Source organism: Orycteropus afer, unplaced genomic scaffold (genome assembly GCF_000298275.1).
Source record: "Orycteropus afer afer isolate SDZICR_OR568_19922 unplaced genomic scaffold, OryAfe1.0 scaffold00185, whole genome shotgun sequence".
Lineage (NCBI taxonomy): Eukaryota > Metazoa > Chordata > Mammalia > Tubulidentata > Orycteropodidae > Orycteropus > Orycteropus afer.
In genome coordinates this window covers 228,727-255,587 of record NW_006921772.1, presented here as the reverse complement: position 1 = coordinate 255,587, position 26,861 = coordinate 228,727, and the positions used below count along the sequence as shown (strand labels likewise).

General features: G+C 39.1%; 1 protein-coding gene across 1 annotated transcript in view; it reads right to left on the bottom strand.

Moving 5' to 3' along the window:
* MEGF10 (multiple EGF like domains 10) overlaps positions 1-26,861 on the bottom strand; it is a 226,316-nt gene that overhangs the window by 127,281 nt on the left and 72,174 nt on the right. The window contains exon 4 of the mRNA XM_007947463.2: positions 17,840-17,932. Within this exon, the coding sequence (XP_007945654.1) occupies positions 17,840-17,932 (93 nt within the window). The remainder of the gene's footprint in view (positions 1-17,839; positions 17,933-26,861) is intronic.

Genomic DNA, 26,861 nt, shown 5'->3' with positions numbered 1-26,861 from the left:
GAGGAAAAAAAAAAAAAAAACTGTGCAAGACTAAAATTAAACTATAACTCAAACCGAAACTAAACTCACTGCCATTGAGTCAATTCCAACTCATAGTGACCCCCCATTCCATTTCTGAGGCTGTAAATCTTTACAAAAGTAGATCACCCCATCTTCCTTTGGAGCAGCTGGTGCCTTTGAACTGTTGACCTTCTGGTTAGCAACCAAATATCTTAATTACTATGCAATTTTTAGATAATTTCACATATAAATCTTAATATCACACACAAGTAAAATTTTGCTGGAAATAATTCAAAAATGGTTGCAGCAGTATATTGACAGGGAACTGCAGAAATTCAATCCAGATTCAGAAGAGGACATGGACAAGGGATATCACTGCTGATGAGAGATGGATCTTGGCTGAAAGCAAATACCAGAAAGATGTTTACCTGTGTTTTATTGACTAGGAAACGTCAATAGGACTGTGAGGACCAAAACAAATTATGGATAACATTGTGAAGAATAGGAATTCCAGATCACCTGATTGAACTCATGAGAAAACTGTACATAGACCACGAGGCTGTTGTTCCAAAAGAACAAGGGAATACTGCATGGTTTAAAACAGGAAGGGTATGTGTCAGGGTTGTAACCTTTCACCATACTTATTCAATCTGTATGGTGAGCAAATATTCTGAGAAGCTGGACTATATGAAGAAGAGTGCAACATCAAAATACGGAGAAGACTCATTAACAAACTGCGACATGCAGATGACAATCTTCCTTGCTGCAAATGAAGATGACTTGAAGCACTTACTGATGAAGATCAAAGACTACAGTCTGCAGTATGGATTACACCTCAACATAAAATAAAAATCCTCACAACTGGAACAATAAGCAACAACAAAAAAAATGGAGAAAAAAATTGAAGTTGTCAAAGATTTCATTTCACTTGGATCCACAATCAATACCCTTGGAAGCAGCAGTCAGAAAAATCAGACATCATATTGTACTGGACAAATCTGCCACAAAAGACCTCTTTAAAATGTTAAAGAGTGAAGATGTCACTTTGAAGACTAATGTACTCCTAACCTAATCCATGGTATTTTCATTTACCTCATACACATGTTAAAGCTGGACAATGAATAAGGAAGACAGAAGAAAAACTGATGCATTTGAACAGTAGTGTTGGTGAAGAATACTGAAAGTACCATGGAGTGCTGTTGTTGTTGTTATGTGCCGTCAAGTCAGACCCGACTCATAGCGACCCCTCCTTGGGTTGCTGAGGCGGTATCACTACAGAAGTAGATTGCCCAACCTTCCTTCAGAGGAGTGGCTGGTGGGTTTGAACCGCCAGCCTTCTGGTTAGCAGTCAAGTGCCTTAGGCACTTTGCTACCAGAGCTCCCCCTTGGACTGCCAGAAGGATAATAAACATGTCCTGGAAGAAGTGTAGTCCGAATGCTCCTTAGAAGTGAGAATGCTCAGACTCTGTCTCATGTACTTTGATCATGTTGTCAGAAGGGCTCAGTCCCTGGAAAAGGACATCATGCTTGGTGAAGTACAGGGTCAGTGAAAAAAAGGGAAGATATGCATGAAATAGATTGGCAAAGTGGCTGCAAAGGTGTGCTAAAGCATATCAAGGATTGTGAGGACGGCACTGGACCAGAGACAGTGCTTCATTCTGTTGTAAACGGGGTCACTATGAGTTGGAGCCCACTCTATGCCACCTAACAACCACCACAACAGCGAGGCCCGTGTACCCACAACCTGGGAGTAATTGTGAACATTGTATCATGCTTGTTTCATCCTTTTATGAAAGAAATAAAACTTTACAAATAAAGTTGAAGTCCCTTTGGTCACCTTTGTGCTCGGTTCGCAGTTCTTTTCCCTGTCCCTTTCCCAGAGGTAGCCACTGTTACGATATTAATGTGTATCCTTCTAGCCTATGTGTGTTGGGTATTCACAAACAATACATAAGCCTGCTGCCATCAAGTCAATTCTGACTCATATTGACCCTATAGGACAGGGCAGAACTACCCCATAGATTTTCCAAGTTAGTAATCTTTACAGAAGCATCTTTCTCCCATGGAGCAACTGGAGAGTTTGAACTGTTGATCTTCTGGTTAGCAGCTGAGTGCTTTACCATTGCACTACCAGGGCTCCTTTCATAGGGTGTACACATTTTAAATTTTCAGTCTTAGAGACAGTTAAATAGATCTTTAACGGTACTCTACCAATTTGCCCTCAGGGGAGCAATATATGGAAGCTTTTTTATACCACATCTTCTCCAATACTTGATAATATCAAACTTTTTAACTTTCACAATTCTGATAGTGAGAAAGTTCCTTTATTCTGTACTTCTCTGGTTATTAAAAAGATAAGTATATTGTCATATGTTTATTGGCTAACCAGGTGTCCTTTCCTCTGAATTACCTCATTTTATCCCTTGCCTATTCTAAAATCGAGTTGTTTGGCTTTTTCTTATTGATTTGTGGGAGTTCTTTATTTATTTATATTAATCATTTATCTGTTTTTTATGTTGCAAAAATCTTTTCCCAGTCTCTCGCTTCTCTTTTAGCTTTGTTTATGCTTCCTTCTTTCCTAAAGACATTTTTAACTTTGATTTGGTCTAAATATACTAAGAACTAATTTACAACATGGATAAATCTGGTTTATACAATACTAGATCTTTTAATATAAGGGTTTTGGGGTATTTTAGTAGCTAATTTTCCTTAATGTATGACCAAAATTCTCAGTTATATATTAACATTAAGTTCAAATAAATTCTATTAAAATTTAAATTTTCTTTGAAAGTTACTTCTGGTAGATTTCAGCAACATTAGTAAGTAGTTAAATAATTAGACATTCACAGAATTTTAAGATGATACCATTCATTTATGGTACAAGAGCTATGCTCCTATAGTCTTTACTATTTGCCTATTAGAAAAGTCTTTATAATTAGGATACATAATACATTCTTACTACTTTCTACCTTTTATTAGTACTAAATATTATCAGGGAACTCTGGTGGCATAGTGCCTAAGGCATTTGACTGCTAACCAGAAGAATGGCGTTTCAAACTCACCAACCACTCCTCAGAAGGAAAACTGGGCAATCTACTTCTGTAGAAGATACCACCTGGGAAACCCAAGGAGGGGTCGCTATGAGTTGGGATCGACTCAAGGGGAGTGAGTTTGGGGTTTTTTTGTATATATCATCAAACTGTTTTATTTGCTCCAGGCTATAGAAACAAATGTTCAAACACTAAAACCAACAAGGTTTTTAATGAACTGGATAGTTTGAAGGATGAATTAAAAGAGGAAAAAAAGAGTGATTAGGTTTTTTTCTTAGCTTTCCCTAAGGAAATTTTCAAGTATTTAAAAAAAATTTCTTTGACACAATCCCAAATAATAAGAAGTTAGATATAGCCCTAGAAGATACTGGATATAAGATAAATGAGAGCACCTTATTTTAGCCAATTAACAACATGACCTCACTGGACAAGACATACATGGCTCTACTAAAACTGAGTGAGTCTAGACTATTGAGGAGGTAGCCTGTGAGCTTGTAAGTCTACAGGCCCACCTAACACATATTATTTTTGGTCTCTGAAACAGTTAGAAAAGGTTATTATATGTGTATATGAAAGAAATGATGAAGATTTATGATCTAATATTTCTGTTCCCAATATGAACTGGACTAAGTTCTTTCCTGTTATATATTTGATGGAAAGGAAGAACAAAAGATTAATGTAGGGTCCATTAATTACTGTGTGATTTGAGATCATTTGTATTCTAAATATTTTTGCCTAGTGTCTTACTGTTCAAACTCCATTTTGGTAAAAATTAAACCCAAAAGGGGTCAGTATGAGTGGCAATTGACTCTATGGCAGTGAGTTTTTTTTTTTTTTCTTTCCGTTTGGTATTCTATATTATCACACAAATTTTCACTTTGAAAAATAGTATGCAAAGGTTTAGATGGTGCCGTGAATTGCTTGATGTGGCCCTTCTAGCCATTGTCCTCCACTCTGTGATGTATTGTAAATCTTATTATCCATGCCTGTTTGGGGTGGTGTGGTAGTTAAGGTCAGGTATCAACTTGGCTGGGCAGCTGGTAGTAGTCATTCCCTATGACTGGCAATCGACTCTGCCGTGGGATTTGCCTTGAGCTGATGATTGTTAAAGCCATCCACTTAGGTTATTTCTGTTGGGGCAACACAGGTGGAATGTATCTTGAGTCCCGCATTGCTGGAGGGTATAATTCAAATCACCACTCTTAGCTTCTTTGAGGGTATACTACAAATCTCCTGGTAAGATTCGCCCCCCTCTTGCTCCGGTTTTGTGTTTTGTCTCATCCTCATCTCACCCCTAGATTTGGGACAGCAGCCGTCATCTGATCTGCTGATAGCAGTTCATCAAACCCCGAGAATTGGGAGGGTCCTCCAGATCTACTCACGGACCTGGGACTCGCCAACCTGCCAGCCTCCACCACTACTACGTGAGACAAACCCTTGGGTGTCTGTGACTTCTGTGAGGCATTACAGCGAAATACAGAACCCTAATATGGGGGAAATTACTGGGAGGAGGAGGAGGAGTTAATGTCTGAAATGATGGAGTGGTACAGTAGTTTGGACATTTGGGACATCTTTAACTTCCGCCTGATGGCGACCGGTCTTGTGCTGATCTTTCTGAGAGAAACTGTTCAAGCAGATGGTAAAATTGTTAAGCATTCTCCATCCAAATAAGGACTGGTTGAATTTCAGATAAGGAGCTCTGGTGGCACAGTGGTTACAGCATTCGCTGCTAACCAAAAGGCCAGTGGTTTGAATCCACCAGCTGCTCTGAAAGAGAAAGATAAGGCAGTCTGCTTCCAGAAAGATGTACAGCCTTGGAAACCTTATGAGGCAATTTTACTTTGTCCTATAGGGTCGCCACAAACCAGAACTGACTCAATGGAAATGGTCAACAGTGGGACTTTCATATACCTTTGTTAATTATGAGGCCACCACTCCAGAGGTCAAATCCATGTATTCATAATGACTTCGATGCTTAACTTCAACCTTTTCACTCCTGAGGGTCAGGAACTCCCAGGTCCAAATGTTCCTCAAATTCATGGAAATCATGTCTAGTACAACTTGTCTGGTTTCTACAATTTTATTGCAGCCAAGTCATGAAGGCTGAATAAGTCTACATTGCACACCAAAAACAAAAAACCAAACTCACTGCCATCGAGTCAGATCTGACTCATAGAGACCCCTCCTTGGGTTTCTGAGGAGGCGGTATCACTACAGAAGTAGGTTGCCCAACCTTCCTTCTGAGGAGTGGCTGGTGGGTTTGAACCGTCAGCCTTCTGGTTAGCAGACAAGTGCCTTAGGCACTACACCACCAGTGCTTCTACATTGCACACAACAATGCTGACGTTACAGGAGACTGAGCTATCTTAAGAACACTGAAGAAAGGATTTCAAGCCTTGTCCTTTCTCTAGTAGAAGATGTTTGGCCACTTTCTCCTTGACTTCATAGGATGCCTGGCCTGTATAGACCCACTCCTCACTCACAGCTAGCTTCCAAAGACCAGTTCATTATGCGAAAATTGGCATTACATGAAACTTCAGCAACCAAATGCTCCCCAGGTTCCAGGAGTCATTTTGGAGGAGCTCCCAAGGGGCTGCTTCTTCCCATGCAGCCACTATCCACAGTTTGCTTGTCTCTCTGTGTGCCTGCCATACTTAGGGAGGGTGAGTCAGCCTGTGCCACTTCAAACCACAGGCAGAACTGACTGGGTCAAGATTTGCAGCCAAGAGGGGACCCACCCTAATCCAATCCACATGGAATTCTTGCTATTCATGGAAAGAGGGATGCACTCTATGATTCAAAATACATGGATCCTTATCTGGCTTTAAGGTGATTTAAGTAGAATTTTTACTACTTTGTAAATGCAAAATGCTGGATAACAAGAGAGTTGGTAAGTTTGGAGTAGGTGTATTTGTGTCCATACTTCAAATCTTCTACTAAACTGGAAGCACCTTGAAAGAAGTGTTAGAATCTTGCTCATCTTTCACATCTCTCACTTTTCCTGGCACTTTTATGCCTTTGTCTTTTTTTCCCCACATATTTATTATCTAACTTGTGCCAAGCACTGTGCTAGATATTAAACAGCAAAGAATAAAACAGATACAGCTGATGCATTTATTGAGTTTATATCTTGGATGGGAAGACAGACTACGAATAAGTCAGCAAATATTTTCAGAGAGTGCCTTAAGAAAACCTAAAAAGGAGATGCAATGGAAAGTTAATATGAGGATACTGTATATATGGAGGTCAGGGGAAGACTCTCTGTGGTGGCGATACTTAGGCTGAGATCAAATAAAGAAGTCAGCCATGTAAAGATTCAGGGATTACAGTATTTCAGGCAAAGGAAATATTAAGTGCAAAGGCAGGAATGAAACAAATGTGTCCAAGGAATGGAAGACTGAGGCTTAGCAGAGTGATCCCAGGAAAAGTAGTAGAATGAGAATTACTCAGGAGATAGAGAAGGGCAGATCATTCAGGGTGTGGTAGATCACAGTCAGGGCTCTGGAGTTAATCCTCACCATAATGAGAAACACTGTTGTTGTTATGTGCCATCAAGTCAGACCTGACTCATAGCAACCCATCATTGGGTTTCCTGAGGCAGTATCACTATGGAAGTAGATTGCTCAACCTTCCTTCTGAGTAGTGGCTGGTGGGTTTGAACTGCCAGCCTTCTGGTTAGCAGTCAAGTGCCTTAGGCACTATGCTACCAGAGATCCTAATGAGAAACACTAGGGAGTTTCAAGAAGGGGAACGCCATGCCCTGAAGTACATTTTTCAAAAGATCATTCTCATCTCTACACTAAATGGGGCCAAAGTGAAAGCAGGGAGACTTTTGTGGTGTTTAGAGCAATTGCCAGTTAAGGGAAAAAAAAAGGGGGGGGGGGCTTGGATTTGCGTGGTAGCAGAAGAGACAGTGAGAAAAGATTACATTTTGTTTTATTTTGGAGTTGAACCAATGAGAGCTGCTGATGAGTGGATATGGAGAAATACTACACAAAGTTAAAAAAAATCAATAAAGTATGTGGCACAGAGTTAAATAAACATAGCAGTCCATGATTATCTTTACAGCCATGGACTAGCATGAATAGCACAAATGTTTTCACTAGGTCAGAAGCAATGTAAGTTGGGCATGAGATCATCTGGTAAGGACTTCTGTGGTTGGAGACAGTAAATAATGCAAAAAACCACACCAGAACTTCTGTCTGGGGAAACTTCTGTGGGCGAAGGGTGTGGCTGTGGGACAACAAAGGATGTCCATGAAGGGCTGTCCCATCTATTGCCTGCCCAGTCAAAAGGCCAGACTTTGCACAAAGTGTGATAGAAGCTAAGCTTGTCACATAAGAAACTGCAAGTGAGTACCATTTCCTGAGCTGCCAGGCACAGTGCTGAGCACTTACAGGTATTGTATCATTTTATTCTCACAAGCCTATGAAGAAGATATTCCTATCTATATCTTAAGTATGAAGGAAATAGGGCATAGAAACAGCAAAGAAAGTAGAGGAACTAGGACAATGGCAATTCAATCCTAACACCAGGCTGAGGGTGGATGGTGGTGGTGGTAATGAAATTCTGCCCCACCAGAAAATGGCCATAAATAGCCCAGATTTTGAACTTCTTCAGAAAGGCAAAATCAGGAGCGTCTGTTTATGGCCACTATCAAAATACTCAGAGGTTCCATCAGTGAACCTCCCTTCTGGGCAGTTCTGATGAGTCCTTTGGGCTCAATCTCTCCCACCTACCATCGATGTGCTGCCCCTGACTCCAGTGAACTCAAATGATCTACGCTTCTTCTTGCCGCTCTGTTACCCTGATTTCTAAAGTAATCCTGACAGTGCGATGGATATGTTCAGGGCTTGCTGTGAGGACTGGCCTCCAAGGGTCTTCTCTCCTCAGACAGCATCGATCCGTCTATTGTGTCCAGTCAATAAACCTTTACATCAGATCTGGCTAGGGAAGATATCTGCTTTTGTGCCTAACTATTACTGACTCGTCATATACTTCAAATGGGTTCTCCCACTCTAATATCCTGCAGGCAAAATCTTATTACTTCCTCCATGCTGCACAGAGTGCTCGCTTCATGCAAAAGGTTAATTAGCGTTCTATACATTTTCTCTGAGAATGTTGAGGCTAGCCTTGCCTCCTAGGCCTATTTTAACTACTTCCAAGTATATTTGACCAGAAAAGCTATTGATAACAAAATAAAACCCCAGTTTGGATTTTCTAGGCCAAATTAATTTCTACTTGAGCCTTCAACTGTACCCAGGTCAAAAGCAAAGAGCTCAAGGAATGAGCATTTAAAAACTATTTGCCGACTGCTGTCTGATTTAGGACTCTCCCATTTGTTTTCGGTGTGCCTTATAGCCATAGGAGAAATACAATTCTCTACAGACTTTTTAAAAAAATAGGATTCGATAGGTTAAGAAAACAAATGTGCTATTGGTATTTACAAGATTTCCAAAGCAAAGAAAGGTCTCAAGAATTGGAAACACATGTTTATTGGAGTAAATCATACATAGAATCTCAAGCTTGAAAGGAACTGTAAATATAATCTGGCCCAACATTTTCAATATTAGAAATGAATAAAGTCCAGATTTGTAGCACTACAAATTCATCATCTCTAATGCAAGAGTGCTCTCAACATCTCTAGGGATATTTATTTTAATATCTGTTGGATGTTGTCAGCCCCTACCTCCTGTTCCCATTCCCATTCCTTTTGTTACTTCCACTAAACCTCCTTTCCAACTTCAGGAGGTGCCATATCTTTGTGGTTACAATTACTGGCTCTGAGTGAGATGACAGTCTGCCTCCACCATATACTAAATATATAAACTTAGGCAAAGCATTTAATTTATTTGTGCCTGCATGTCCTTATCTGGATACTAGGAATAATAATCATAACTATCTCAGAGTTTGCTGTGAGCATTAAATGAGGTAATTCTTGCAAAATCCTTACAACGATGCTTGACATGTATTAAGTGCCCAATAAAGGTAAACTATTACTATCATCACCATCAACATGACCCAACTTCTTCCCCCACTTAGTGTCAGAAGCTTGTCTCTCCTTCCAGTTTACCAAGCAAAGAAAGGTCATCAAACTCCCTCAGATTCTTCATACCATTGCACACTAGCACCCCGATAACCAGAAACCTATCTACACCCCCTCCTGCCACTCTCTCTTCTATAATTCTATCAGAAATAGGAAGTTCTTGCTAATCCCTCCATCTGTGTGCCCTGAAGGCCGCCCTATGTCCCAACTCTCCACTAAGGGGTCTTGTTCCCTCAGTTAAATGATTCCCTCTCTCAAATGGGTCCCTGGTCTCTCTCTCTCCTTTCTGGTACCATCCACTCAGCTTCGACATCTTTTTTATGTTAAAACACAAAAGCAAGCAAACAACAAGAACAACAACAACAAAAAGCCTCTCTTGAACCTACATTTACCTTTCTCTAACTCCCTATTTCTCTGCTCCTTTCCTTAGTTTCTTGGCTAAGTTTCTGAAAGAGCAATCTAACTTCTTCTTCTACCTTTCATTATCTCTCACCTTATAACAATCTACTTTCTGTCCACAACATTACACTAAGCCCTTCTTGCCCTATCCACCTAAAAAATTCTCACTATCTCACCAGTTGCATCCAGTCAACTCCAACTCGTGGTGACCCCATGTGTGTCTAAGCATATTGTGCTTCATAAATTTTTTCCGAAGTAGAGACCTAAGCCATTTCTCAGGGGGCCTCTGAGTGGATTTAAACCTCCAATCTTTTGGTTAGCTGCCAAGTGCTTTAACCATTTGTACCACCCAGGGACTGTCTCACTACCTTATCAAATCCAGTTTAGATTGCTCAGTCTACCTCTTCTACAGAGGGCCTCTACTGAGGCAGTTCTCTTGCTCCAGTTGAGACAGTTATACCTTTTTATCAGCTATCCTCCTAATCTATTAGCTCTGTGAAACCAGTAACCATTCCCATCCAATACAGTACTTTACACTCTACGGAAGTTTGCTTAATGACCACATGAATGACCTCACAATCATACAGAATCAGAGTTCACTCATTCTAATTAAATGGAGCAAACCTTTTCTATGCTCCAATCAAGTGCAAGACACAATAGAGGCTGAAGAGATGAATAACACACAGTCCCTGCACTCTCCTAGTTGTTCATCATCCAGTGAAGAAGAGAAATAGAAGATTGATGAATGAACAGACAGAAAGATTGGGAGGGAGGAACAGAGAGAGCTGGAAAAAGGGAAAGGAGAAAGAGAACAGAAGAGGGAGCAGGGAGTAAGATAGATTAATGGCGTATTTACTTATATAGGCTAAGGTATACATCAGGATGGCAATAAAAGTAAAATATGTGCATGCTTTCTAAAAAATCATTTTAATCAAATTTAAAAAGAAGTAATATATTTGAGTCTAGTCAAATAAATCATGATTTCACTCCAGCAAAACAAACTTTGTACAGTTCTCTGACACACCTGGTCTTTTATGTAGGAAATACATTGAGATCCTGGAACACGGAGTGTATATCACAGGTAAGAATCCTTCCCTTCACTGACAAGGTAAATAAATAGTCATTAAATTTCAATGAGAAGCATTTGTAAATCTTTACATTTTAAGGTATTTGTCAGTCCCTTAATCTCCCATGCATTGCAGGAAAGAAAGAAAATACAGAGATAGCTGTGTGTGGCAGTTATCAATTTATTGCCATCTAGCCATTTTCTTTTAGCTTTTCACTGTGATTTGGGTGAAGGTTTTCCATTCAACAATTCATATACATTTTGGTTTATGTCATTGATTTCAATCCCCACTATACCACATCACTCATCTCACTTCCTCACTGCATTTCCAGTTTCTGTTCCTCTATTCCTGACCCTGCCTGCCTTCTGAACTTTGTTCTGGGGCAAATGCTGTCCTTTTGATCTCAGATGATTGATTGTTCTAAGCAGTGCATACCTCCCTGATGTTACTGTTTACCTTATGGACTTGTCTATTGTTTGGCTGAAAATTGAGTCATGGGGTATAATAAATTCAATTCCAGGCCTGAAGGGTGACTAAGGGACATAGTCTCAAGGGTTCCACTAGTCTCTTTCCAACCTGTAATTGTGTTTTTTATAACTTTTAGGTTTTTTTTTTTTTTAAAAAAAAAAACCATCTAATCGTTTTAGAATCCTTATGTCAATAAAAGGAGTTGCTGTACTAGCTGGTTCAAACCCACCAGCCACTTCTCAGCAGGAAGGGTGGGCAATCTACTTCCATAGTGATACTGCCTTGGAAACCCAAGGACGGATCACTATGAGTTGGATCCCACTCCACAGCAGTAGGCTACTAGCTGGAGTGACTGAATCTGCTAATCGAAGGGAAATTGGATTGGCTGCTTGGGGGAAAGGAGAGCTATGTCTGGAATGCAGGAGATTCTCTGGGGCAGCTCTTAGTTATGCTCATGCTCAGTAGTAAAGGTTAATGGAAAACTCCAGTAAGAACAATAATAAAAAACAAAACACATAAAAAGGCAAGACAACTGAGAACTCACACCCTGCAACAATGAAGGTTTGAATCACTTCACTAGGTAAACAACCCCAAACAGTTGAAATTTAGTCTGAGAATGGGGAAAATACAGAACAGGTAGTGGAAGAAAAAAATGTATAAATATCTATTACAGCCTTGTGACCAATTACAGAAATGAGGTGTGTAGTAGTTGTAATATTTTTTATTTGCTTGTTATATGTATGTGTTAATTTGTATATGCTATTTCCTTATTTCCTCTTTTTTTCCTATTTTATTTCATTTACAATTGTTGGGAATTAATTTTAGTCTTTAGATAACAGAATATTCAGTGAAAATGTGATTAAATTTGAAGAAAAATTAATATAGCCAGAATATGGATACAATGACCATTGGTATTTATACCTCCTCATTTTGGGAAGACTGTCTTTACTTGTCAGATGGTTAGTTTTATTGTGCTAAGTTGAAATATAGAGTTGTTTTGTTGGAGATGAGAGTCAAATGTGTGTAAAAAGGAATTTGCAGAAGCTGAATTGACAAAGGGGTGGACTGTGCTAGTTATCAACTTATTGCATCTCAGCTCCAAATTCATTCTTCATTGCCTACTCTGCAAAAATGGATCTAAGCCCTTAAATATTTTTCCTTTGCCAGCTGGCATAATGTTAAGTGGTTTCAGTACAGTGTGCTGACATTGCAGGAGGAAGGGGTTTTCCATCCTGGTTGTATTATACTTGCTCAGCAGGCTCCTATGGTACACATAATTTCTTCAGTACCAGGATTCTGTAGCATGGGTAGCTTCTCTAACAGCCAGCTCCTACAGTGCACTGGGGTCAACAGCACCCATTAGCCAGCAATTTTCCCTCCCACCCTCCTTCACATTTTTGTGGCTTAGTGACTCTAGTAAGACAATTCTTCATGAACAACTTTTCCAAGTGTCCTACAGTTCATATTTCTAGCAAGTTTGAGAGTGAAGATTTCCAAAAACTCCACTAGAGCAGTACCACAGTAAACTCTCTGCCATTCAGTGAGCCATACCTGTGCCCTCTCCACCAAAGTATGGATCTCAGCACTAGTGGGACATCCCCTTCGAGTATTCTACCTCATTACTAGGGGTAGTGGCTGCTTCTTACATCTGCTATTGCTGTATACTTTAGAGTTCTCCTTACTTCTTACTAGCCTATTTCTCATTACTTTGGTCTCCAGTTACACTTAATAATGATTTATATTAAACTTTCCCTCATTCAAATTACTATGTGTCTCAGTAGCAATGAGCACAACAATCACCCAGATCTTGGTTTCTAAATACCATTCTCCAATAAGAGCATTCAGGGCTCTTTGGAGAAATGGCTGGTTTTAGGACCAGGGTAGAAAAAAATACAAGATGAGATTGGAGTATACTGTAGTACCAGAAAGTAAGGAAGTACTAAAAACACAAAAGGATGTGGGCATATCAAAAGCAGATAACCTAAAAGAGCTCTCAATTGCCAAAGCTGGTAAATTTGAGCAACAAAACAAATAACATAACACTGACTTATAACTCAACATATCAGATAAATATATATGAGTTCATCCTGATATACACAAATGATTGAATAAATGAGGGAGAAGAAATTAATTCTCCTTATGGAAAAGTTTCAAATTATATACGTAGATACTGACCTCTTAAAGAGGGAAGGGAAGCTTAATTTCTTCCCTTCATTTTTGAGGGTAGGTTAGACTTTTGACTTGCTTCCAAAGAATAAAGAAAGGGTAAAAGTAACTTTGTGTGAAGAAATTTAGAAAACATTACCTTAACCAAGTGATGAATATTAACATAATCAGTGATATCATGTGGATATCACGATGCCCCCTGATATTGTGTGAAGAGAAGAGTACTTCACAAATGTGATATTCTTTCCTAAAATCTCTGACCTCAGTCAAATAATGGGGACAAACCCCAGACAAATGTGGATTGGTAACATTCTATAAGACATTTGGGTAGTACTCCACATGACTGTCAAGTTCATGAGAAACTAAGACAGGTTGAGACACTATCACCAACCAGAGGAGACTTGGGAGACATGACAATAAAATGCAATGTGGTTCTATAGACTGAAATCTGGAACAGAAAAAGGACACTGATGGAAAAACTGATGAAATCCAATAAAATCTGAAGTTTATTTAAAATATACCAATATATCAAATATATTAATATATCAATGTTAGTTTCTTATTAATAAATGTACTGTGGTAATTTACAGTGTTAAAAATAGGGGAAGCTGAGTGAGGGTCATATAGGAGTTCTCTATACTATTTTTATAAATTCTCTATAAATTTAAAATTGTCCCACAATAAAAAGTTTACTCAAAAAATTACTGTTGTTTCTGTCTCCTGGACCCTGTCTAATACAAGGACCTAGTCCAATTATCAAAGTAACCATTTTATGGATTTAATTATCAAACTTATGCATGGTAACAACAGAGAAGAAAGGACATAGAAATAAAGTCCTTGGAAATCAAGGCATCTGAACTCTTCTACTTAGTGTATTGCTAGAGCATACTTTTTTTTTTTTTGAGGTCATCCAGAGCTGAGATTTATTATATGTTTTCTCTCCTAAATTCTTTTAATTTTTAAAAAAATTTTTATTGTGTTTTGGGTGAAAGTTTACAGAGCAAATTCCCTTTCCACACAGCAGCTCACATACACTTTGTCTTATGACATTGACTGCAATTTCCCGCAATGCAATAGCTCCCCCCATTTCCTCCCCATAGTTACCACTTCCCTGTGTCCTTCCCTCCCATGCACTCCTACCCCCTGAGCTGTTTCCCTGTGCATACACAGTCCTTCTATTCTCCCATGATTAATCTCTCCAAGGAGTGTATCTACCTAATGCAAATATTGAGCTCATATGCCTGTATTTTGTTTGGCTGGAAGCCACAAGAGTGGGTTTAATTCCAGACCTGAAGGGCAGCTAGGGGCCATAGTCTCAGGGGTTCCATCAGGCTCTATCAGACCAGCAAAACTGTCCCGCCTTTTTTTTCCTTTTTTTTTTTTTTTTAATGATTTTCAGTTTTGTCCCACATTGTTCTACCACTCTATCCAAGATCTTCTACACAGATCCCCCTCTGAGAGGTTGGCATTGGCAGCCAGGCACCAACTAGTTCTTCTGGTCTCATAATCATATAGGCTGAGGATTGCATGGCGCACCAGGGCAGTGTACTAAATCATCTGATGTGGCTTTTCTAGCCATAAGTCTTTGCGAACTCTGTGGTGGAATGTGCCATGAGCAACTGAGTAGCTCCTGATTGTTAAAGTTATCCACCTGTGGTATTTCTGTTGGGAGCTGCATGAAGCAATCTTCTGGGAAGTTTGCTCTCTCTCAGGTGTATAGAATTCTGATGTTGGGATTGGTTGATTTGGCCACTCTGCCAGGCTCAAAAGGAGCCCTCCTAGAGGCAGAAGGAGTCTCTCTGACTGCTGGTTGAGAAATACATGCTGCTGAGAGAAACATGCACCTGAGAGACATGTGCTTCTTGAGAGATGTGAGAGACCCATGCTTCTGAGAGACGTGAGAGACAGATGCTTCTGAGAGAGATACCGAGAGACAGACACTGCTGAGAGAGACACCGAGAGACATGCCCTGCTGGGAGAGAGACTGAGAGAGACTATTGGCTCAGAGATGCCAGGCTGAGAGAGACTGAGTGTGTTTCTGAACTTGAACTGTAGTCTGGTGCTTCCTTAATAAACCCCATAGTCTGTGAGTTCTGTGTGGCCACTGCAGAGAATTGTCAAATCCAGCAAAGAGCTGGTGGGTGCTGTGGGAGGAAGAGTTGGTGTCAGGGTTGGTGAAAGGGCTAGAAGGAGGCAGCATGTCTGGACTCGCAGGGATAGGCTTCGGGCTACTAATGGTTGATCTGTCTTCCTCTTGTGGGGTTAAAGGAAGTCAGATTATGTGGCCTCCCTGTCCCTTTGGCAACCAGTCACTTAGACTAATTGTGTCCATGCATCTTTGGTTTTCTTCATTCTTCTTTGCTCTGGACGAGGAGAGACTCTTCGTTACATATAAATGGCTGCTTGCAAGCTTTTCAGATCCCAGTCACTACTTGCCAAAGTAGGATGTGGAACAATGTTTTTGTGTAGTATGTTATGCCAATTGAGCTTGATGTCCTCTGCGACTATGATCCCGAGTCATAGGTCCAACTACTTGCTCCCTCTGGGTAGCTGGCTGTGGCCAAGAAGTGACTACAACCTTGTCCCTTGTCAGTATAGCATATGTTTTGTTTCAAGAATCATCTGGCCAGCAGTAAATAAATAGATACACTTCTAACAAGTAATTGAAAGAACTGCCACAGACAAACCTCATGTAACAAGACCCATAGCTCTAGCTCAGAATACTATTTTCTTATCTGCTTAAAAAAGGTATCAAACACGCTTTTCTCAAAACAACTTTAAAGACTTCAGATATCCGTTCAGGCTTTTTTGTTGTTGTTGTTGTTTGTTTTTGGTTACTTTAAAACAAAATATGAATTATAGAGAATAAATTAAAGTTGCCTAAATATCATTTTCTAGGATTGAAAGAACATTTATTCTCAGAATTCCAGACACTTCACTCAAAAGTCAGTAAACTCCAAAACAAATCCACAATTTATTTTCTGAAAGGCCTGTATCAATTCTACAGATTCTGAAACTCATGTAGGCTTTTGTTTTGTTTATACAAACACTCTTCAGCCTGATTACTTAGTTTGAGGTAGGCTGAAGTACTCATGAGACAAAGTATGAACCCAATTGAAATTACTCCACAGCATTCTTGCCCTGGAATCAGTAACAAACCTCATTATTCAGATCAAGAATACACCCACTCTTCCCTTTCCCACTAAATAATGATAATGTTATTTTTCTTCAAAATGTCTAGGCACAACTGAATTTTAAGCTGGAAAAGTTAATGAAAGCAACGTCTCATTTTAGGTCAGTCTGCCAGAAAAATGGACATGAGCCAAATCCCATATCCCAAACATTTTGCTTCAATGGCATCTGAACAAAATGCCCACTCTCCTGATCTCTGACAGAAGCAAAACAAAACCTGGCAAGACGGTTATCCATTGGAACTGAGAAACCTGTCAGGGGCAGAGAGACACACACATACACACACACAGAGTGAGTGAAAGGTGCAGTAACAAAGGGTCATTCAAAAGGAGTGTTCTTTGCACAGACAGCATCAAGGACTTCCTCTGGGGATGCAGGTTCAGGAGCTGAGGCATCACAAGTCTGAAACAAGTAGTTCTAAAAAGATATAGCATAAACTCCACAATGTCCAATGTAAGCAAGCAAACTTTCTTAAAGCCAGCTTAGCTAGACAGCTTAAAGTCCTTTCAGTCTAGTTTCAGAAAATTATTTGCTTGCAGCGATGATAAATCTGTGTTGTCATCAGAACCTGCTAATTTTAAAAAACTGCTATTTCCTTTTATAAGTGTGAAGTACTGTGAATTATATTTCAGTTACCCTTCAATTTCCTCTGACCATTTTTAAGGCAAAGAAAAAATATAAAGGAATAGGAAGTATACATAATTACTCATGTAGCAATGAGGGAAGTCAGAAGACTTTAAGTTTTAAGTGTGGAATTTAGAAAAGCAACTATACTGCATGACATTTCATCATTTAATCCTCATAATAATGAATATGGTATGTGAGGTACAGCCTGTTTGTATTTCAAAATGCCATCATTTTAGTATTGTAATATTCACATTATGGACAGATTAAATACGATATTATGATTTGATTTAACAAGAACCAAAATGTTCATCAATTTCCATTTATTACAAATATATCTTGTCAAAGTTATCTGAGCAAGGACTCATTATCTGCATCTCCATTCAGACATAAGTAGATATGTTAAGCATTGAAAATAACAATTTTACTTCTGAGTTAAAACCAAAACGTGATCAATTTTAATCACTGATAAAGTATCTTAGCTAAATCAACAGGTAAAGAGAGAAGTTAGAATACAATAGCTATGTACCACAACTGTCTTATGAAAGTAAGGAATCTAAATTCTGGATCCTGCTCTGGAAAATGCTTTCATAGTCACATAAGTATCAGCGTTATAACAGCTCCCTTTTTCTAAGTATCTTTCCTTAAATTCTGTATGTAATATGTGTACACTTGTAAAAGGAACTGTGTCAATGAGCTGGGTTTGGATCCACCCCATGTTCTGTATAGGGATGAAGAGGAAAGCTTTTGGCTCAGGGTAATCTGCAGACAAGGGGGCTCATACAGCAAAAACATCCCAAGACAGACAACAGCAGGTGGGAACTTACCACTGGAGCAGTTGGTCCCACCCCAGCCAGGCTCACACTGACAGGTGTTTGGAGCAATGCAGCGACCATGGACACATTTATCAGCGCAGTGGGCTGTCAGAGAGAAAATCAATCAAATAAAGAAAGTTGGCATGAGGAAAAAACCCTCAACAACACAGCTGTTTCATATCCCTGTCTCAAGTATCACTTAAAAACAACACGCATGCTTGATAATTTTCTTCAATCCATTCTGCAGCCCTTTTACAGTCCACTGTATAACCTAACAATTCCCCTTCTAATTTTGATATCAGCAAATAAATTCCTTCATTTCTAATGCTTAATTCTACTTCATGCTGAATTAGGAAAGAAATTTCAAGGGAAATTACCTAATCCATTAAAAAAAAAACTGTCAATGACTACCAAATATATCCTTTTTATGTGTATGACAAAGAGCACACATGGAAGCAGTAATGTACCCCAAAGCAAGACATCAGGACTGCAGAACAGCAGAGTAGCCCAGGAGGTGACCTTTACCCAACACATTCACCGGAAACAACTGTCAAATTTCTTTGTGAAGATGTTAATGACAGAGCAGAAATATTATGGTTTTTTTTGTTTCTCTGTTTACTTTTTGTTGTGATTTTGGGTGAAATTTTACAAAGCAGATTTGATTTTCATTCAACATTTCCTACACATTTTGTTTTGTAACACTGGTTACATAGTGTAACACCTCTCCACCCACTTCCTCCCTGTGGTTACCCCTTCCCCTTGTTCTTCTTATGCATTGCTGCCTCCCTACATTTCTCCCTCCTAATGTTGCCTTTCTGATCTCCCATGGTTGGTTGTTCTAAGGAATGAATCTCTCTAGTATAGGTGTTCAGCTGGTGGGCCTATTGTTTGGCTTAGACTTAACCCATCTTCTTTGTGAAGATGTTAATGACACAGCAGAAATATGTGCCTTTTTCTGTTGAGGAGAACATTACAAAAATGTCATCTATGCCTTTGAGAAATTTAAATCTCTTTCATTAGCTAATATCTTAGGTGTGAAACAAGCTTTGGAGGTAAGGAAGCATCACTGCAAACATGAAAGAAAGGATAGTCTGATGACTGCACATGTCTATCCATATAAAACCATGCTGTTGCTATTATTTGTCATCAATTTCAACTCATGGCAACCTTACAGGACAAAGTAGAACTGCTCCATAGGTTTTCCAGGCTGTAATCATTACAGGTGGCATAGTGCCTAAGGCACTTGACTGTTAACCAGAAGGCTGGTGGTTCAAACCCACCAGCGACTCCTCGGAAGGAAGGTTGGGCAATCTACTTCCATAGTGATACCACCTTGGAAACCCAAGGAGGGTTCAGTATGAGTTGAGTCTGACTTGACGGCAGTGAGTTTGGTTTTGTTGTTGTTGTTAATCATTGTAGCAGCAGACTGCCAGGTCTTTTGCCCTGGGTGGGTTCAAATTGCTGCTGACCTTTGGGTTAGCAGCCAAGTGCTTAACCGCTTTATCACCAGAGATCCTCATGTAAAAATCTAGCAAATTACACTCAAATATGCAAGTTTCAATTAAATGTCCCAGGAGGCTCAAGTCTAACAGTGCAGTACATGCTCCTGGCACTGTATGTATCATGTGGCCACCAAAACCAAACCAAAACTCACTGATGTAGACCCCTCCTTGGGTTTCCAAGGCAGTGTAGCTATGGAAGTATACTGCCCAATCTTCCTTCAGGGCATGTCAAATTATAAGACTCCCACCTTACAGAGTGTTGGCACCCACTGTAAATTTGAAGTGCTTTATCTGACTTGTATTATGTACTGATAACAGTTTGCAGAAAGTTGTGAGTGATCAGTCTTTGAACCCAACCTTACCAATTTCTTCTCCTTCAAGATAATACAACAATTTAAAATTCTTTTTGTATATGTTGAGGAGTTTAATAGTCAGATACTATTTAAATTTCATGTAAAACAGAGCTTTTTTAATACTGTGCATTTAAAACAAAACACAAAAGTTAGATATGATGCTGAAAAAACAAATTGTCATGCATATATATGAATTTCAAATGGTTATGTTTATTTAAAATAATCTTGCTGTTCTTACCAATTAGTTTCATGCTAAGTAAATATTATAAATCTTGACTTATGATGTAAATTTACATTAATAAAGCACTATTTTATTTGTTTTTCTATATTGGGCCTCATACAAGATTTTATCTGACAAAAGAATTATTCCTTTAAGAATTTTAAAACCTCTGGGTTCTCAGGAAGCTGGAGTGGATAAAAGCAACTTGGGTTTTCGTATCTACCTGGGAAGAAGCTGGCCATGAAAGGATAAAGTTTGAGGTATTCTATGGACTGGTCTTAGCTTGTTGCTTCCCCCTTCATCTTTCTCTTTTCATATTTTCACTCCTTATCTTTCTTTTCACTTTCTTTCACCACTTCTTTTCTCTCTCTTCCAACAAACTATTTCTTTATACCCATAGTGACCATAGGGGGTGCAGATTAAAATTTGGTTTTAGTTGTGGTTTTGCTGGCCTTAATCCCAGGACAATCTCAAATGATTTCCACTGTAATCACTTACCATGGGTTAGATTGTGTCCCTCAAAAATGTGCTGAAATCCTAACCCCTGTATTTGTAAATATGAACTTGTTAGGAAATAGGATTTTTCTTTTGTTATATTAATGAAGTCATAACAAAGTAGGATGGGTCCTAAACCTAATTACTTCTGAGTTATGAAAAAAAAAGCAGAATAGGTGCAAGGACACATACTGTGGGAAGACAGACACCAAGGAACATTTAGGAACTTTTGGGGCTACCAATTCAAAGGGTCTTGCCTTAGAGTTGATGCCCTGATTTGGACTTCCAGCACCCAAAACTGTGAGAAAATAAATTTCTGTTCGTTCAAGTCATCCACCTGTGGCACTAAGACACCACCTGAAACTCTTTGTAAGAAAAGTAATACATAGACATAGAGCAAGCAGACCTAGGACTACTCCTCAAATATCAAAATGACTTTTATTAAAGTGGATAAATAAATGCATGATGAATTAATCATGTTTTCCAGAGAGATGAGACTGAGAATTCTATATGCTTGGATCTCACTTTATTGTTTTCTGTTGCTCTTGTTTTATTAATCCACAAAAATATAATAAGTGAAATTCTATATGTGGAATCAAAAGAGATCTACTTTAGAATGCTGAATACAACTGCTGTCATGTTTGAATTCCAAGGGTTCAAACTGTGTTTTAAAATCCCAAGAAGTCAAGTTGATTATAATAGACTTTAATAGATTAATAGAAATTAATCCTGTGATGGTACTTTTTAAATCTGTATTATGAAAACATTGAGCTAACATTTGGCCAAAGTCTGAAGCAAAATTGATTAGGTCATTAGCAGAAAATAAATTAACCTGTATGTTAATTAGAAAATAGAATGAAGAATCTACTTTTCTAATTCTTTTTTCCCCCTAAATTAAAGCTATGCCACCTCTGAGCACTGAACCCTAAAGTCAAATAATGGTCTAAATTATAAGAATTATCATCGGGACAGATTGTAAAAGGTAACAACAACAACAACAAAAAAACACATACACATGAAATTATACTGCCATGTTGAGGACTCTTGACAGCATTAGATTCTGTCCTATTATTCCAACTCTGCTCTATGCCCTTCTTTCCACCATCTCTAGACACTATATCCAGCCCTGTTGTTGTTGTTAGGTGCTATCAAGTTGGCTCCAACTCATACTGATCCTATGGACAACATAATAAAATACTGCCCAGTCCTGTGCCACTCTCACTAGCAATCACTGCTGTGCTTGAGAACATCATTGCAGCCACCACGTCAATCTATCTTATTGAAGATTTTGCCCTTTTTCACTGACTCTCTACTTTGTTTACCAAGTATGTTATCTTTTTCCAGTGACTGGTCCCATATGACAATATGATCAAAGTGGTGGTGGTGTTATTAGGTGCCGTTGAGTCATCTCCGACTCATAGCAACCTCACATACAGCAGAACAAAACACTGCCTGATCCTGTGCCAGCCTCATGATCTTTGCTATATCTGAGCCCATCATTGCAGCCACTGTGTCAGTCCATCTCATTGAGGACCTTCCCCTTTATTGTTGTCCCCCCACTTTGCCAAGCATGATATCCTCCTCTAGGGAATGGCCCCTTCTTACAACATGACCAAAGGACATGAGACAAAGTCTGGCCATTCTCACTTCCAAGGAGCATTCTGGCTGCACTTCTTCCAGGACAGATTTGTCCAAAGTAGGTAAGAGGAAAGAATCTCTCATGGTGTAGCCGATAAGGCATTTGGCTGCTAACCATGTCATTGGTTCAAACCTGCCAGCCCTCCGTGGAAGGAAGATGGGGCTATCTACTTCTGTAAAGATGTATAGCCTCAGAAACCCAATGGGGGCCACCATGAATTGGATTGACTCAATCACAGTGAGTTTTTTTTTTTTTTTTAAGGTAAGATGAAGATGAAGTCTGGCCATTCTTACTTCCCAAGAACATTCTGGCTATACTTCCTTCAGGAAAGATTTCTTCATTCTTCTGGTAGTCCATAGTATTTTCAGTATTCTCCAATACCAAAATTCAAAGGCATCAACTCTTCTTTGGTCTTCCTTATTCATTGTTTAGCTTTCACATGCATACAAGGCAATTGAAAATACCATGGCTTGGGTTGTTGTTGTTGTTGTTGTTATTTGCCGTCGAGTCACCCCCGACTCATAGTGACCCCTCCTTGGGTTTCCGAGGCAATATCACTACAGAAGTAGGATTGCCCTACCTTCCTTCCGAGGAGTGGCTGGTGGGTTTGAACTGCCAGCCTTCTGGTTAGAGTCAAGTGCCTTAGGCACTATGCTACCAGAGCTCCTATGGCTTGGGTTAGGCATACCTTAATCTTCAAAGGGATATCTTTGCCCTTTGAAACTTTAAAAAGGTCTTTTGCAGCAGACAGCCCAGTGTAATACATCATCTAACTTCTTGACTGCTGCTTCCATGGATGTTAATTGCGGATCCAAGTAAAATGAAATCCTTGACAACATCAAGCTTTTCTCCATTTATCATGATGTTGCTTACTGGTTCAGCTGTGAGGATTTTTGTTTTCTTTATGTTGAGGTGTAATTCATATTGAAGACTGTAGTCTTTAATCTTTATCAGTAAGCACTTCAAGTCATATTCACTTTCAGCAAGCCAGATGGTATCAATGCATATCACAGTTTGTTAATGAGTCTTGCTCCAATCCTGATGCCACACTCTTCTTCATTTAGTCCAGCTTCTCAGAATATTTGCTCAGCATACAGACTGAATAAGTATGGTGAAATGTACAACCCTGATGTACTCCCTTCTTGATTTTTAGCCATGCAGAATTCCCTTGTTCTGTTCAAACAACAGCCTTTTGGTCTATGTACAGGTTCTGTATGAGCATAATTAAATGTTCTGGAATTCCCATACTTTGCAGTGTTATCCATAATTTTTTATGATCCAGTTGAATGCCTTTACACAGGCAATAAAACACAGGTAGGCATCTTTCTGGTATTCTTTGCTTTCAGTGAAGATCTACCTGACATCACCAATGGTATATCTCATTTCCCGTCCTTTTCTGAATCTAGCTTGTACTTCTGGAAGTTTCCTGTCAATATACTGCTGCAACCATTTTTGAATTATCTTCACCAAAATCTTACTTGTGTGTGATATTAATGATATTGTTTGATAATTTCCACACTCTGTTGGGTCACCTTTCTCTGGAATGGGCACAAATAACAATTTCTTCCAGTCAGTTGTCCAGGTAGCTGTCTTCCAAATTTCTTGGCATAAATGAGTAAGCGCCTCCAGCACTGCATCCGTTTACTGAAACATCTCAACGGGTATTCTGTCAATTTCTGGAACCTTGTTTTTCACCAATTCCTTCAGTGCAGCGTGGACTTCTTCCTTCAATACCATTGGTTCTTGATCATATGCTACTTCCTGAAATAGCCGAACATTGACCAATTCTTTTTCATTTAGTGACTCTGTGTATTCCTTCTATCTTCCTTTGTTGCTTCCTATATCATTCAATATTTTGCTAATAGAATCCTTCAATATTGCAACTCGAGGTTTGATTTTTTTTCTTCAGGTCTTTCAGCTTGAGAGATACTGACTGTGTTCTTACCTTTTGGTTTTCTAACTCCAGGTCTTCGCATATTTCATTATAATAACTTTATTTTGTCTTCTGTAGCTGCCCTTTGAAATCTTCTGTTCACCTCTTTTATCTTGTCATTTCTCCCACTCACTTTAGCTACTCTCGATTCAAGATCAAGTTTCAGAGTCTCTTCTGACATCCATTCTGACCTTCTTTTCCTTTCCTGTCTTTTTAATGACCGTTTGCTTTCTTCATGCATGATGGTCTTGATGTCATCTCAAACCTCATCTGGTCTTTGGTCACTGGTGTTCAATGCATCAAATCCATTCTTCAGATGGTCTCTAAATTCAGGTGGGATATAATCAAGGTTGTATTTTGGCTCTTGTAGACTTGTTTTCATTTTCTTCAGCTTCAACTTGAACTTGTATATGAACAATTAATGGTCTTTTCCACAGTTAGCTCTTGGTCTTGTTTTGACTGATGATATTGACCTTCTCCATTGCATCTTTCCACAGATGTAGTTGACCAGATGCTTGTGTATTCTACCTGGCAAAGTTCACATGTATAGCCACCATCTTTGTTGTTGACAAAGGTATTTATAATAGCTAAGTCACTGGACTAGCAAAGTTCTACAATGGGATATCCCATGTCATTTCTATCACAAAGGCCATATTTTCCAACTACTAGTGATTCTTGTTTTCAACTTTCGTATTTCCATCACCAGTAATTGTTAATACATTTCGATTGCAAGGTTTGTCTGTTTCAACCTGCAGAAGTTGGTAAAAATCTTCAATTTCTTCATCTTTGGCTTTAGTGGTTGGTGTGTAAATTTGAATAACAGTAGCATTAACTGGTCTTCCTTGTAAGCATATGGATATTATCCTATCACTGACAGTATTGTACTTCAGGATAGATCTTGAAACATTCTTTTAACAATGAATATGATGCCATTTCTCTTCAATTTTGTCATTCCCGGCATAGTAGGCCATATGTCTGATTCAAAATGGGCAATCTAGCAAGTTCAGCTCACTTATGCCTACGATATCAATCTTTACGCATTCCATTTCATTTTTGGCAACTTACGATTTTCCTAGATTCACACTTTGTACATTCCATGTTCCAACTATTAATGAATGTTTACAGCTGTTTCTTCCCATTTTCAGTCATGCCTCTTCAGCAAATGAAGGTCCCAAAAGCATCCACATCATTAAGGCTTACTCTGAGAGGGCAGCTCTTGCCCAGTTGTATTTTGAGTGCCTTCCAACCTTACTGGTTCATCTTCCCGCATTATAGCAGACAGGGTTGTGTTGCTATTCATAAGGTTTTCAGTGGCCAATGTTTTCATAAGTAGATGGCCTTATCCTTCTTCCCAGTCTGTCTTAGTCTAGAAGCTCTCCTGGCATCTGTCCACCATGAGTGACCCTACTGGTATTTGAAATACTGGTGGCACAGCTTCCAGCCTCATAGCAATACACAAACACCACAGTACGACCAACTGATGGACAAGTAGTGGACATCCAGCCACAGTTATCACCAAGTACTCCCAAGATGGCAAGGAGCAAAAAGAGCGAACCTTGAAGAACAGATTAAACTATAGCATTCTCTGTCTTTTCTGATGTGCCATCTCACCAAGCTGCAGGAACACTAACTGTAGCACATACAGTGACAAACATACACTCTCTAAGAGATGCCTGCCCCAGCCTCATCTTCTCTCATTCAGCTTTGGTTGTCACCTACTCTGGTGCTGAGCTTTCAGGTGGCTAATAAATTCTGCATAAGAAAGCAAAGGTAAAGTTGACATGAGAATTTGTCATGCAGAAAATGCCAAAGTGAACTAGAGAAGAAAAAAAGCAACGTAAGTGTACTTTAGCACATGTTCAATAGACAGGATTTCAAGATCCATCGTAAGTGTAGCTCTCCCATCAAGAGGTTTTATTCCCTGTCCAAATCTTTTCTACTTGTTTTTAAAAGTACAATTAAAACCAGGATAACCCTAGCAAAGATGATCTTCTCAATATGATTTATTGTTGCTTCCCTTCACTAAGAAAATCATTAAACATCATATTTTGGGTTTTCAGCAGCCTTTTTTAGAGGCGAGCTATAAGCTGAATCTCAGAATCCACACTTAGTACGTTGTTGCAGGCACAAACAGAAAGAGACAGCCAGGCATCTTTTTCCTCATTAAGTGGGAGATGAGAGATGATAATGAGAAGAACATGCCATTTCTTCAAAGTGAAAGTTGTGGACAGCCTGTCTGCCTGATGAACAGGTGCTAACTGACATGATGACCCTGGAATCATCTGTAATTAGGCTCCTATTTCAACCTAAGTTGCTAAATCCATTTAAATCCCTTTACCAGTGCCATGGACCTCATTCCTTTCACTTGTAAATACTTGGCTTTAATACTGAGAGCCACTAACTGTACTCAATGGTTTTCTCTTATGCCATATATATTCCCCTTTGGATATACATCTAAAGCGTAGCCAAAAAAAGTGAGAGTCTGAGTCTCTTTGACTAAAGACTTCCTTGCAGATCAATATATCCTTACAGACCAATTACATCTCTAATCCCAGTACAGGTACTCCATAACTTATGATGGGGCTCCATTCTGATGACTATCTCTAAAGTTGGTCCTAAAATAAGTTGAATACTTCATTGATTTTGTTTTCATTTCAGAACACAGCAATGTTTTGAAAGTAAAGCATAAAACTGAACAACCCATTGCAAAGAAAGGTGAAACCACAGGATGTGGAAATTATCGAACAATATCATTAATATCACATGCAAGTAAAATCTTACTGAAGATAATTAAAAAATGGAGATCCATTTGCAGAAAAATGAAACAAGATCTGTACCTCACACCACACACAAAAACGAACTCCAGATGGATCAAAGACTTAAATGTGAAAC